At 36.7% G+C, this 13728-nt stretch overlaps 1 protein-coding gene across 1 annotated transcript in view; it reads left to right on the forward strand.

The window, feature by feature from the left end:
- Window positions 1–12529, forward strand: part of LOC119772649 (protein phosphatase 1 regulatory subunit 29) — a 106725-nt gene extending 94196 nt beyond the window's left edge. The window contains exons 2-3 of the mRNA XM_038269165.1: window positions 7144–7787; window positions 7914–12529. Of these exons, the coding sequence (XP_038125093.1) occupies window positions 7449–7787; window positions 7914–10412 (2838 nt within the window). The 5' untranslated portion in view covers window positions 7144–7448 and the 3' untranslated portion in view covers window positions 10413–12529. The remainder of the gene's footprint in view (window positions 1–7143; window positions 7788–7913) is intronic.
- The last annotated feature ends 1199 nt before the right edge of the window (window positions 12530–13728 follow it).

The following is a 13728-nucleotide window of genomic DNA, read 5'->3' on the forward strand; positions in this document are numbered from 1 at the left end:
GAAAAGAAATAAAATTCAAATAAATTAGCACCTGTGGATACTTTATAAGCCGGTTTACTAAGCTTTCTTAGCTTCACAACGAATTAACCCATTAAACCCATGCCTTGAGGCTGTCTAAATGCATATTTTTATGTAATACAGTAGCTTTATTGGTCGATAATAGTACACATAATACATAGTATTTTATTTCCACTCCTGTTAACAGATCTAACCAAGTTTTTGCAAGTTCCTGCTGCTATTTTGATGATATAACTCTAGTGATTAACTCCGGATATTTGAGGTTGAAAGAATTCCCCGACATAATCCTATTTTTTTGGCTACCTCAGGCAGGACTGAGTAGGCCACTCCAAAGTATACAAATGATTTCTAGTCAGAAAAAAAAAAAAGACTGAAGAGTAACTTTAAATCTAAATATGCCAGGTGTATGAATTATGTAAAGCCTCAACTGTTTGAGTGGAACAATTTTATTCAAGTGACTCAGTATAAATTAAAAAGAAGAAATGTGTACTGTTATATGTGAGAAGAATAAATGCTTTTTTTCTCAAGAAACATTTTATAGTCTTTTATTTAGTAAAACAACAGTAGCCTAATCTCCTCAGAATAATGGGGCTCAGTTATATTAAGCACCACACTAAAGTGCTGTGAATATAAATAAAGAAGAATAAAAACAAAACAAAAAAAAAGATTTTGGCTTTAGCATTAAAAGAAGACAATTAATGGTTGTGGTCTTATAAAGAGCATAAACCTGAATTTGTGTATCCATTTGAATTCTTTCTATTGATTTTTTTTTGTTAATGTCTTAATATCTCCATACACACCCACTTAAAATTATAATTTTTTTGTCATGGGTTTCTCTTACTCACCGTTTGATAAAATAGTACAAATATGAAAGGCATTAAACTTTGCTCTAAAAAAAAAAAAAACCTTAAGCAAAACAGTGAAAATAACAGAAAACCAACTTTTTTCAAATAATTCAACCTCTATTTTGTTCATTTGCTAGACAGTGTTTACTGTTCCGTGCTCTCTCCAAAGCTACTTGGAAAATAGCTGTGTTGATGGAGTAATCACAGTTTGTACAAACACATGCATCTACATTTAGGAGCATGTGTTTCCTGCTACATTTAGACGAGCTTAGTAGGAAAATAAGCTGCTGACAGATACATTGCTAGCACCTGCCAAAATAATCGCAGGAGTGCTGGCATGGATCGCCAACAGCTACAACCTAAACAGATATTTAATTGACATTTTATCCTATGAGACGGTCAAACCTTATTTGATGTGTTTTAAAAATGCCCATCAGGACATTTTATTTGCTGTCCAGGTGAAAGGCCACATTTCTTTTCTTTTCTCAGCACAGTTTTAGCAGACTGCAAGTTTTTATGTGTGTGTTTTTACAAGATCTAGTGCAATAACAACACAATTCGGCTTAGAAAGAAGACATGATACTCACTTTACCTGAAAAAGACCAGAAGATTTTGCGATATATTTTAGAAACCGAGTCTTGAAAGTCTAATCCAAAAACTCATGTACCAAAAGCCTCAGTGCCTTTTGAGTTATTTTGATTTCCAGTTGGATCATCAAAATAAGATAATCTCTGGAGCGGATACAGGGTTGTGCATGTGCAATTTTTTTTTTTTTTTCAAATTTGAGAGGCGGATCTTTTCAAAAAATTGCAAAAAGTCTCCACAATACCTTTAAAATAAAGGCCACTGCATTCAGTGTTAGTGACATTTCACAACCAGCCAGGACCGCAGCTGCACCATAGTCTTTAAACTTTGAACTTCTCCACAAAAAAATAGAAATCTTCAGGCAGGGTTGGAGTAGACTGTGGTCTATTGGTTTAGAAAACTGATGTAATGTATTTTAATCTGGTGCATTTTAGATCCACTAGATTACAAAAAAACTGATAGGATTACCAAAAGTGAAAATCTAAAATCCCCCCTACCTAGAGCTTCTTTTAAATTAGAATTATTCTTCAAGTTAAAACCATCCCAGTCTTGTGTATTTTTTGCAATGTTCTTGAACATTGCAGTTTTCTGACATTTTGTTGGGTTTTTATGGTAATATTATCTTATCATAATGCTGCTGCTCTCCTGCGCTCCAACCCCTGACATGATGGTCTTCTGAAGTCTAACTCTTTTTTTGCTGTCAACCAGAACTCATTTAATATAAGTAAAATTCCCTTTAATAAAGAAATATCATATCTTATATCATATCATCATATCATATCATTTTCACTTTCTTATGTTTAGGTTTTACACCAAAATTCTAGAACATCTATTTTGACACATTTCAATCGACATAACTAAAAGGAAATGGCTTGGGTCAAACCAAAACACAGATTATTTATCTTGAAAACTGCTTTGAGTATGCTCTGATATACTCCACAATTCAAATCTGTCAGTGTTTAACCTAGAAGCACCTGCACCCTCTATCTGCCCTGATCACTCTGCTCCTCCGACGTTACTTTCTCCTTCCTTTTTCTGGTATGAGCCAAAAGACACACGATTAATTTGCATGGCAAACATGCTCAATCTTTTATTACAGAACGCAGGAACAAACAATGTGGCCCAATTCATACGATAGCACAAGAAACACAAAGCAAAAAGCTGTACCACTGACTCCACATTGATATTAAGCATTATCAGTTTTGGCATAGGGCCTATCGGTGCATAATATATACAAACAAATTGTAGCTAATTTTCTTTCCTTTGATGTTATTGATGCTCATATGAAGCACAAAATGTTTTTTTCCCTATTTAGTACAAAAAACTTACCTGAAGCTTTCCCTTGTTTAAAAAAAAAAATCTTCATTATCTATCTGTAACTATCTGGCTCATCACTGACTCCCTACAAACAAAAATGCAAATCAATAATATGGCTTTATACTTTTTAGAGGGAATTATTATTAATTACTTACTAAATGTTATGCATTAAGTTGGTGGTAATTTTGTAATATAATTCCAACGTGCTTACTATTTACTGTGTGTATTGTTAAGTAGCTGACTAGAAGCTTTATTGTGGTCGGAGAAGTGCTCAATATTTCCTATTGATTGATGTGAAGTCTAAGATGACAAACATTTAAAACTACTCAGTCTTACATCTCATAGCATGTTAGTGCGGTGCAATGTTTAGCTATTGCACACTGAGGAAAATAAAACCAGCACTGTTCAGAAAGTTGAACTGGGAGCATTTTCTCACATACAGAGTCAGATAATAAACTATAAATACCTTTTAAATGCTGGCTTGCTCCCTGACACAGCTCAGTGTTTCGAAGGGGATGGTGAGAGCAGACACGAGAAAATGTACACACGCATCATGCATTAAACCTAAGAAACAGGGTTGATCTAATGAATTCTTGTGATATTTTTTTCTTTGTTTGAATAAGGTCGTATAGAAAATGAAAGAAATAAAGCACTTATTTTGCTTTTACCCCCAATATTTTTTGGGGGGTGCTTAAAATGTGATTAGGATGCTTCAGCAGCCCTAAGAATTAGCTAGCAGGTAAAGAAAACAGAATAGCTTCCTTCTATTGCAAATAACCTTCCAAAATACATGCTGTCGATTTTTTTTTTTTAGATCTGACAAAAAAATTCTTCAATGCTAAAGGTATGCAGTTTTTAAGTTCAAGCACAAAGTGAAGCACATTTCCTATGAATTATCCTTGGAGCTGAAAATATTGAGGATTTCTCTTAGTACAGCCATGGAATATAACAGGCTTGCTTTGCCTAATCTGTTCAATAATCTGAAATGTTTCCCAGTTTATTTTCTTCATTCCTATTACTGATAATATTTCTCTTTAACAAACTGCAACCACTGCTCACATTCTCTCTGCAGTTTATTTTTCTTCTTAGTTTTTCAACTTTTACAGCTTTTCATTACCAATACAGCTCGAAGAATGGTGCCATTTTAAGAATTCAAGCAATGAAAAGTACAAACATTTGTTTCTTTTGTAAAGTAAAGGTAAAAAGTTATCTGAAAAATGAAATGGAAAAGTTACTTCCCACCTCTGCATCCATTTAGTACCGCTACAGAACTTAGGAAACCAGGTGAGCTTTGTGTTTCTTACTCTGCTCTTTCCTGTACACTCAAAAAAATAATATTTAATCTTAATGTTAAACTTAATCTTATTTAGTAACTTTAACACAATATGATCAAGTAAAAGCCAAAACGGTTGCAATCTTTTTTTTTTCAGTGTATAACTGCCTTATATCAAATCAAAACAAGAAAATGACATGAGATACTGATGTAATCCACAGATTTAATTTTAAGTATATATTTTCTCATAACTCCTTGCTAGGATTCACCCCAAATGTAAACAATAATGGCCTAGTCCTCCATAATAAATCTTGCATTTGGGCCATTGTTTGATTATTCAAATATGGACCACAAACATATTTTCAATACTAATCAAATACAAAACATAATGTGCAATGTTGTTTGAGCACCTCATTCTATTCGCTGTATTTAACTCACAAGTGATGCAGTTTACAGTGGCAGCATCATATGCGACTGGAGGCATGGGGAGTACAAGCCAATGAAATTACATTTAGGCCGACAGTGGCATGGATCTAAGAGTCATGTTGGTGAAAGTGTAGAGGAGATATGGACCCCCTCCAATTCTACCACCTGTCACAGCCAAGGGTTATTGGAAGCTATTAGAATTCATGGAGGGGAGTTTTATCAGTGTGGGTAATGGAGTGAAGAAGACATGTTGATTTGATGCAAATGCCAACAACATTTCATTCTCTTAGCATTAGACTAAATTGCCACTGTCAATCATAAGGTTGTCTCCATGGCAACTTTAAGGTTCAACCTGTATGTTGAGTGAGCCAGAGCTCCGTTTATGTGACACTTGTTTTTGTTTACATTAACAAGAAGAATCTTCAACAAGATTTGCACAGATGCAAAACACATTTCGTTCCATCTTTATATAGACTGTTTCCTCTCCATAATCAAAGGGACATGCAGCAACACATGGCTCCAGAAGAAATAGAACATCATGCTGATTCACTGCAATTTTTTCCATTGTTTTAATATTCATTTACAATTTAAATTGGCATCTGTATTCCTGAAGCCACATCTGAGGAACAACACATTTCTGTTGAGGTATGGAGAATATGAGATAAGGTCGCTTAGGGCAATAACTAGAAATGGGTCCAGCTGCACCGGTTAGAAAATGTGAGCTTAAGCAAACATTGCTTAACTTATATGCTTTGACTTTTTTTTTTTTTTTTAACTACATAAAATATAAATTTTATGTAACTGATTAGACAGAATTAAAACTGAAACTTGAATTTTGCAGCTTGGATTTTCTTTCTGAATACAACCTAAGCACTCACCGTTCGCTATCTAAACATATGGTAAATGATGTTGTTTACTGCAGTTCATTACCATGTCGTTAAAAACTATTACCCCTTAATGCTTCATGCTTTACTTGCATTATATGCATTCTTAGGATCCTTTAGAAGCATGTGTCATATAAATTGAGGTAAAAATAAAAGCCTCATCTAAAACTCCAAATTTCTTGCAAATATGTTCTTCTGATGAGAATTGTTCATCCATTTAAGAAGTGCCAATGCATGTCCCATATTTCTCATTATGTAATCACATCCCTGCACATGTGATTGTGCAGACATGCTGTGTCTCCTACATACCCCGTGTTAACCCTTTAAGTTTTGCTCTGTAGAGCTCCAAATGAGATCATGCCTCATGCGGAGAGGATAAGCTGCAGACAAGAAAATGACAGAATGAATTTCAAAAGAGGGTGCTGAAATGGGTTTGTTATGGGCTGAATAGATGTTATGTTTTTCCGTTAGAAAGTAGTTGAACAGGTGAAAAACAAAATGAATTATTTATCCTAAGTACAAATTAAACATTCAGTTGTGCTAAATCATTTAGCCATAGAGTTGCAGAGTAAACTCTCAATTGATTATGGAAAGCCTCAATTAAAAAACATTACATTTCGATGCATTTGGATCGATTCTTTATTTAGCAAATCTTATTATCTAATTAGTCAGAAGAGATACAGTTGCCTGTGCCTTAAATAGAAAAGAATTTTTAAACTTCCTTAAAATAATACCCAAACCCTCAATCAGCAAAATAATGATTTATTAGGGCAGTCTCCTGGTCTAAATGTTAAGGTCCTCCGGTATTTCAAAGCTAACTTGATTTGATTTTTCAAGCTGTCAAAGATCCCAGTAGTCTAAACATCATCATGTAAACACTTTTAACCCAATCATATTCTTTCCCTGCGATAACATTTACAGCATAATAGGGTCATAGATGCAGAATAGTGTTCTTTCAAAGAATGTGGGGTTTGTAGTTGGCAGCAATGATAAGCAGACTGAAAAAATGATAATGAACTTGATTCACTGTTTGTATCTCTAGAGAGCCTGGACAGGAATAGCTGGTAATGAGTTCAGTTCTTTGTGCTGGAATAGAAAAGAAATCTGAATTTTGAGTAAAAGCAGACTTTTGACCTTTTTCACTGGTAAACTTAAGAAAATGTGGACTTAATCTCCCAATGTGTTATCTTGAACTGTAGATGTGTGGTTGGCTGCATATTGTTATGCAACAACATGCATGCAATTGAGTGTGTCTGTGCAGTCACGCAAAAACTTTCCAGAGAACATGTTTAATTTTACTTTGCATCTTTATGCAATGTGTGAATGTTAGTACAGACGAGGCACAAGGACAATGTCTATCATCATGTAATATACAACTATTCTATCTTGTATGTAAATGGTTGACTGCTATTCAAATAACATACTGATGGGTCTTGGAGCTTATGCTTTTGGAAAGGACAGTGTGACAGCAAAGAATATCTGAGATATTATTTTAAGCATTTCTGTGCTTCATATTGTGTATTGTCTCTGAAAAATGTTCTCTGTGTGCTGATTTACAACTGTTAGATTAGGTTGTACACATGGGCAAAGGTCTGATGATATGTCAAGGAGTGTTATAACAAAAGGACTAAATAAATATGAAAGTTTTTTGCTTCAAAGCTTTTTATCTCTCAAAAATACATTAACTGTAATTTTTTTCAGAATACACACACACAGCCACCCACATATGTATATATGAGAGATAATAGTGAGGACATACACTAATAACTCTGTTCTGTTTTTTTTTTCTCTATAGATCTCTCCGAGGTCCCGTTTCTTTGAGTCACACACACAGCAAGTCTTCAGAGAGACCATGAAGAAAAGTTGCTTCCCTTAAAATTTTGACACTTCAAGAAATAATGACCTAACATGGATCTACTGCTAATTACCATAATGCTGAGAAAGCCATTGTAAATCCCTCACTCCTTTTTCGGCACCCAACCCAGCCCATTTCTTTTGGAGGTTTTTTGTTTCTTTACCCATTTCCTTTTCCTGCAAGCAAATCCTCCATTTTTGCCCTCACTGTAGCCTTTGCATTGAGTCTTGTCTTTTATAGCCATCATGCAGTGTCCTTCTATCGTCTCTGTTCTTCCTCTTCTGCTTTCTTCTCTTTTGTTTTTTTCCTGTTTTCCGGACATGGCCAGTGGGGACTGCTGGCTCATTGAAGGAGACAAAGGCTATGTTTGGCTAGCTATATGCAGTCAGAACCAGCCTCCTTATGAGACTATCCCCAACCATATCAACAACACAGTCCATGATTTGAGACTAAACGAAAACAAGCTAAAAGCTGTGCTTTTCAGCTCCATGTATCGCTTCACAAACTTGACAGACCTTAACTTAACCAAGAATGAAATCAGCTATATTGAGGATGGTGCATTTGCTGGACAAGCCAATTTACAGGTAATTACAAAATGGAGCTTCAATCTGACATTTTGACAGAATAAGATATTTGCTTGAATTTTATTAGAGACATCACATAATATTAACGTGGTCAAAAGATTTGCTATTTTGTTTTTTTTCTCCCAGGTTCTTCAACTAGGTTACAACAAGTTGACCAATATCACTGAGGGCATGATGAGAGGGCTTGGACGCATGCAGTGCCTATTCCTACAGCACAACCTCATTGAAGTTGTTGCAAGCAATGCATTCTGGGAATGTCCTAGTCTCAGCAGCATTGACCTATCGTCCAACAAACTTGCCCGCCTTGACCCATCCACATTCACTGATCTTAATCGCCTGATGGTATGTGAATTGGGTGCTAATCCATTCCATTGTGGTTGTGATCTTCTTGGCTTTTTGTTCTGGTTAGAGTCTTTCAACAATGTGTCACACACGTATGACCGCCTCCAATGTGAAACACCAAGGGAAATGTTTGGCTTTCCTTTACTAAGTCCTTTTGCTTCGAGTCACGCAGGCCGCAATGCCAAAAACATTTTGTACCATCGCTGCAGAGATGGTGTTATGATTCCAGGAATGACCTCTCTACCACCAGATCTTGATGGTCCCTCTGGAATTGGACCAGAAATGTTTGGCGTTGGGCCATACTACCAGCCCACCACATCTTCTTCATCTACAGATGACAGCTTGAGCCCAAGTATTAAGCTCCATCATGTTTCTTCATCATCAGCCTCTGTCATTATAAAAATCCCAAGACCATACAGCAAAATGTTTATTCTTACACAATACAACAACACTTTGGTCTCTGATGTCACCAATTTGAAATTAGCTATACAAAAGATTACTCTTGACAAGCTTAGGCCTAACAATAACTACACCTTCTGTGTAGGTTATATCCGTAACTCACAACGTTATAACAACACCTGTCTACAGTTTACCACTCGAGGACAAAGCCGGGACGATATGCTCCCCACTCCCTCAACCACTACTCACTACATAGTGACCATTGTTGGCTGCCTTTTTGGTATGCTTATTGTTATAGGAATTGTTTACTACTGTCTTCGAAAAAAACGGATGCACGATGAAAAGAAAAAGTCAATATCTGTCAAAAAAACCATACTTGAAATGCGTTATGGGCCAGAGGTGGCTGCAGCAGTAGCAAATGATCCATCTGCAGTCCAAAAGCTTCAAGAACAGTCAAGGGAGCATCACCAATATCAGCATCATCATGGTGGAAAACTGTCTACTTCCTCAAGCTCTGGATTGCTACACTCTGCAAATACTACCTCCTCAAGGCTTTCCTCTATCCCTCAAGTAGAAAAGATGGCCTCTGCTTTCTCTGAAGCCATGGGTACAAGTAAAGGAAACTATATGGATGTGAGAACTGGAGGAGCAGGGATGGAGAGAGTGGGGGATGGTGGTCATGGCAGTAGAAGGGGAGATGACCTGAGGGATGATGATGAAACTGATCTTGGTAATGATTCCGATGATGATGGACATGGTTCTGCATCAGAGATCTCCACTATTGCAATGGAGGTGGACAAAGTTAACCAAATTATTAACAACTGTATAGATGCCCTAAAACTTGATGCAGCAGCAGTTGCTGCTTCAAGCACCTCAACTAATCACACAGCTTCATCAAATCCAACCTCCCCACCGCCAACCAGTGCATCCTCCCTTACTCGTGGCATTATCCCAGGGGGTACAGAGACATGTCAAGTCATTGCTCCAAACAAAATACCACCTCCTCCTCCCCTGCCTGCATTAAATACGCCTCTCTCCGAGCGACCAGGGATAAGTGGTGGGGGCTTTGTTGTTACTCCCCCATACAGGCACCCACCCCCAGCCACAGCTGCACGTCCAATTCAGCGCCAAATGAGCGCAGATGCTGCTGTTGTTATGGCAAATGCCGTCAAGAAACAGAGCAGTACTGCATCTTGTGGCTCAACAGGTCGAGACAGAGAAAGAGGAGGAGCTCGAGTATATAGCTTGGATGTTCCTGAACCAAGAAGCCCAGATGCCTGTAACCAAAAACAGCCACAGTACCCAGACCGAGCTAGTCCTGTGGGATGTGGAGAACCGCTGGAGAGGCTGCCTTTAGTGGGGAGTGGGAGCTGTGGAGGAGGGGGTGGTGGTGGTTGCGACAGTGGTGGTGTTGGTGCCCAACATCAAGACAGCCAAAAGTCCCATCATTATCATCAGCAACAACAGATACAACAGCAGCAGCAACAGCAACTGGAGGTGCAGCAGGACTACCACTGCTCGGAGCACCGCCACTCTGTCCCAGCTCTCTACTACCAAGGGTCCCACCATGGCTCCCCAGCCCAGCGTGTTTCTTTTCTAAAGCCCCTGACAAGATCCCGCAGGGACGCAGCATCCTATTCCCAGCTTTCGCCTGCCCGCCAACACTCCGGTTACTCTGGATACTCTTCTAGCCCAGAGTACTCATCAGAAAGTTCACTACGTATCTGGGAGCGGTTTCGCCCATACCGAAAAGGGCCTCGTGATGAGGCCTGTTATGTAACAGCTGGAAATGCTCTTCGAAAGAAGGTGCAGTTTGCTAAAGGTGAGGACCTGCATGACATCCTTGATTATTGGAAGGGTGTCTCTGCTCAGCAGAAGTTGTAAATGGTGACAAAAATTCTGAGGCTAAAATGGAGTTTTGGTACTTTTTATCCTGATAAGCCCATGGGCTGGAGAAACCATTTAAAGTTTATTGAGGGGAAAAATGTTGGACAAAGTTTCTCTGCGGGCGTTTTTCCCCCTTTTTGGCATGCTAGGTGTATAGGATATCATGCTACAAGCAAGTACTGTGAAACTGTGCCTGGGAATCGGACATTCATTACAGTGTGTTTTTATTACTTCATTGTAGCATTTTATTTGTAATTTGCGTGCTTCATTTACTATACAGGGAACAAATACCAATCGTGTAATTTAGTATTCTTTAACTGATCATGTTTGTGATCCTATGGACCATTGTACTTATCAGTGCCATGTTTCATCTCAAGCTTTAAGCTTGTTTGATCCTAGATGTTTCTTGTTGTGTATTGGATTTAACATCCATTTCAGCTTCTACAAAATATGTCATTTGGATAGTGTGGGATCAGGGCCCTGGTTAAAAACTGGCAAAAGTAGTTGAGAGACAATCTGCATTGTGCAGTATTGTACCCTTTTTTCATTTGAAAAAAGGGATTATTTAACCACAAATGCTCATATGAAATAAAAGCCATTGGTTCAACTTAGTTACTAGGTTTTGTAATTTTGCAGAGGGAAAATCAAAGTAATGGTTTGTTTTAATCATTCAATGTATCACTATTACAGCACTTTTTAGAGCATATGTGTCTAACTTAAGGCCCACAGATTGAATCCATCCCTCCACAGCAATTTACCTGGCAGTAAATACAAGAATATCATGTTATAAATCTGAGGTCTTGTAAAGTGTGAAAAGTGGTTAAAGCTGTTCAATAAATATTAATACTTTAATAATAAAAGAGCAGTGAGCTCTTTTTAAATTAAGTTATAAAATCAAAAGTTGTATTAGCTACCACAGGCCCTTTTAGAGACTTGCACATGCTGAAGTGGCCCTATACACAAATGTGCTTAAAGCCTTGGTTTAAAATTTTACTTTATCAAAAATAGATTGTACACAAAACTAATTGTTGTCAAACTTTTATAAATATTTATCAGGTGATAGATTATTCAATTATTATTAGAGGTCTGACTATACATCAAGCCCATAACGGGATCCTGGATGAGTGGCTCTTTTGAACAAGATTGGAGATAATTTTACAAATATTCTTTTACTATAATTAAAATATCCTTACAAATTAATCAAAGGATTGAAAATCACACAATGTGTTTTAAAGAAAATCTCATATCTGCAGAGTTACAGTACAAGTTTGAGCTGTCCATGTTATAGTTTTTATGTTTTTCTCAGTCTAAGATGGGACCTAAGTCAAATATGAATTGAAAAGGCTTTGGCTTTTGATTCACTAATATAGTAAAAGTCACATTAATTTCTTTACTTCGCTTTTATGTTTAAGCTGTCTAAATGTTTTAGAATTTGAAATAATATCATTAAATTCAGCCCGGAGTCACTAAAAAAAGGTTAAATTGCCTTTTAGTTTCACACTGATTGGATATTTTAAAACAGATAGCAACTACATCATCCTTAGTAGCTCTGACTAACTTTCTACCATGTAATTAATATGCTGCTGGATAAATGATTCAGTACTAATGGAGGCTTATCCAGTGTTTATGTGAATTTTTTAGCCTGCAATGATGACAAAAATCCTGTAAGTAGGCTCTGTCATTACAACACGACTACTCAAGCGCCAATTCCCATCTTACTTTATGTCTTAAACATAGACAACAGTTATAACAAGCTTATAAGTAGTTGTATGCAGGGCTTATAATAGCTTAGGCTTACTTCACCAGAATTTGTCCGAACCTGGAAGCAGCTTGATTAAGTTGTGGGAGACGGTCTTTGATGCATTTTTATGTCCTGAGATATCAGGGCACAGGCTTCTTTTTTTATACCATTAGGTGATACCTGCCTAAGGATTTTTTTACTATAAAAATGTGTTTTAAATTCATTTATAGATATATCTACTTATCTATTCTAAGAAAGCTGCTGTGTTCTATGGTGCACTGACTAAAAAGAAGAAAAAAAAGTGAGAATGTAAGAATAAAAACAATCGAAAGATTATGGACGATATTTATAAGTACATAATTGATTTAAATAAGTTACAAACTTGTTATGTGGAGATCATTGTTTGATATGAGCATGATGGTACATTCCAAATTCCTTTTCAAACATATAAAACTGAATGGGGCACAGCAGGAAAGGATGTTTATGATTACTGCCAATGTGTCAACTCTGTTTTGGAATCAATTGCTATTGTGGTCTATAAATGATAATCTAATTAACCATTTGTGACAGGCATGTCCTCTTGCATTTAAGCCTCATAAATGTGTATGTGTTACTGTGTGGTACACAGTGGTCATTGTACTGTAAGCAGGTGTCGGCATGCCTTGTCAGATATTTTATATGCCCAAACAGGTTTAAATTTATACTTCTTATGTTTCCCCTGTGGCTGGTTATCAGAGTATTAAAACAATAGAGTATAAATGGCATGTACAAATGTACAGATGTCATATAAGTTCATGATATTTCTTCACAGGTTTGATATTAAGACACTGTAATGATCCACTGTGTATTTCTGAGACATCAACAAGCTGAAGGACCTTTCTCAAACTTTCTGTTAAAATTGTGCTTATCATAAACCTCAGTTTATTTTGCTACCCAAACTTTCAAATACATCCTGCCCTAAAAATGTGCATATTTATCTTGCTGGTATTTTTTAACATTCTTCTAGGACTCTCTTTTACTGACTTTCCACTTAACCTGTTCCCTCAGGTCCATTTACGACGACAGAATGAGGGAAAGTAATGGTTTGATACGTAGGCAGACATTAGCTGGTTTTCTGGATTGTGTTTAATTTAGATTTTTGCAGTTTGTTATTAAGGAAATATATACAAGTTGAACAGGAAATATGCACAAGAATGTCCATTTATCTCAGAGCTAGTCTGCGTCTTATTATTCTTTTTTATTTTCCTGAACAGAGTTTACTTAAAACTTTTTACCATTTTTTATGTATGAAAGTGGTAGAAATTAGCATTCATTTAAAACTGTGTCTATATGTGGAAAGTGGGTCCATAAAAATAAAATAAATGCTTATACTTCAGCTTTGAGGTGAGGAAATATTTTGGCTTTCCCATCAAATAGTTTTATAGGGAAGACCACCATTTGTAAACATTAAGACATTTCAACCTTTGTTGCTCTCTAAACATCTGAAGTGATATTTTTTTTTTAATTAACACAAGAGACTTTATCAAGACCCAGGATAATTATTTGTTGTGTTTATTGCTTGATTTTTGGGAG

Source organism: Cyprinodon tularosa, unplaced genomic scaffold (genome assembly GCF_016077235.1).
Source record: "Cyprinodon tularosa strain WSP-4 unplaced genomic scaffold, ASM1607723v1 ctg721, whole genome shotgun sequence".
Taxonomy (NCBI): domain Eukaryota; kingdom Metazoa; phylum Chordata; class Actinopteri; order Cyprinodontiformes; family Cyprinodontidae; genus Cyprinodon; species Cyprinodon tularosa.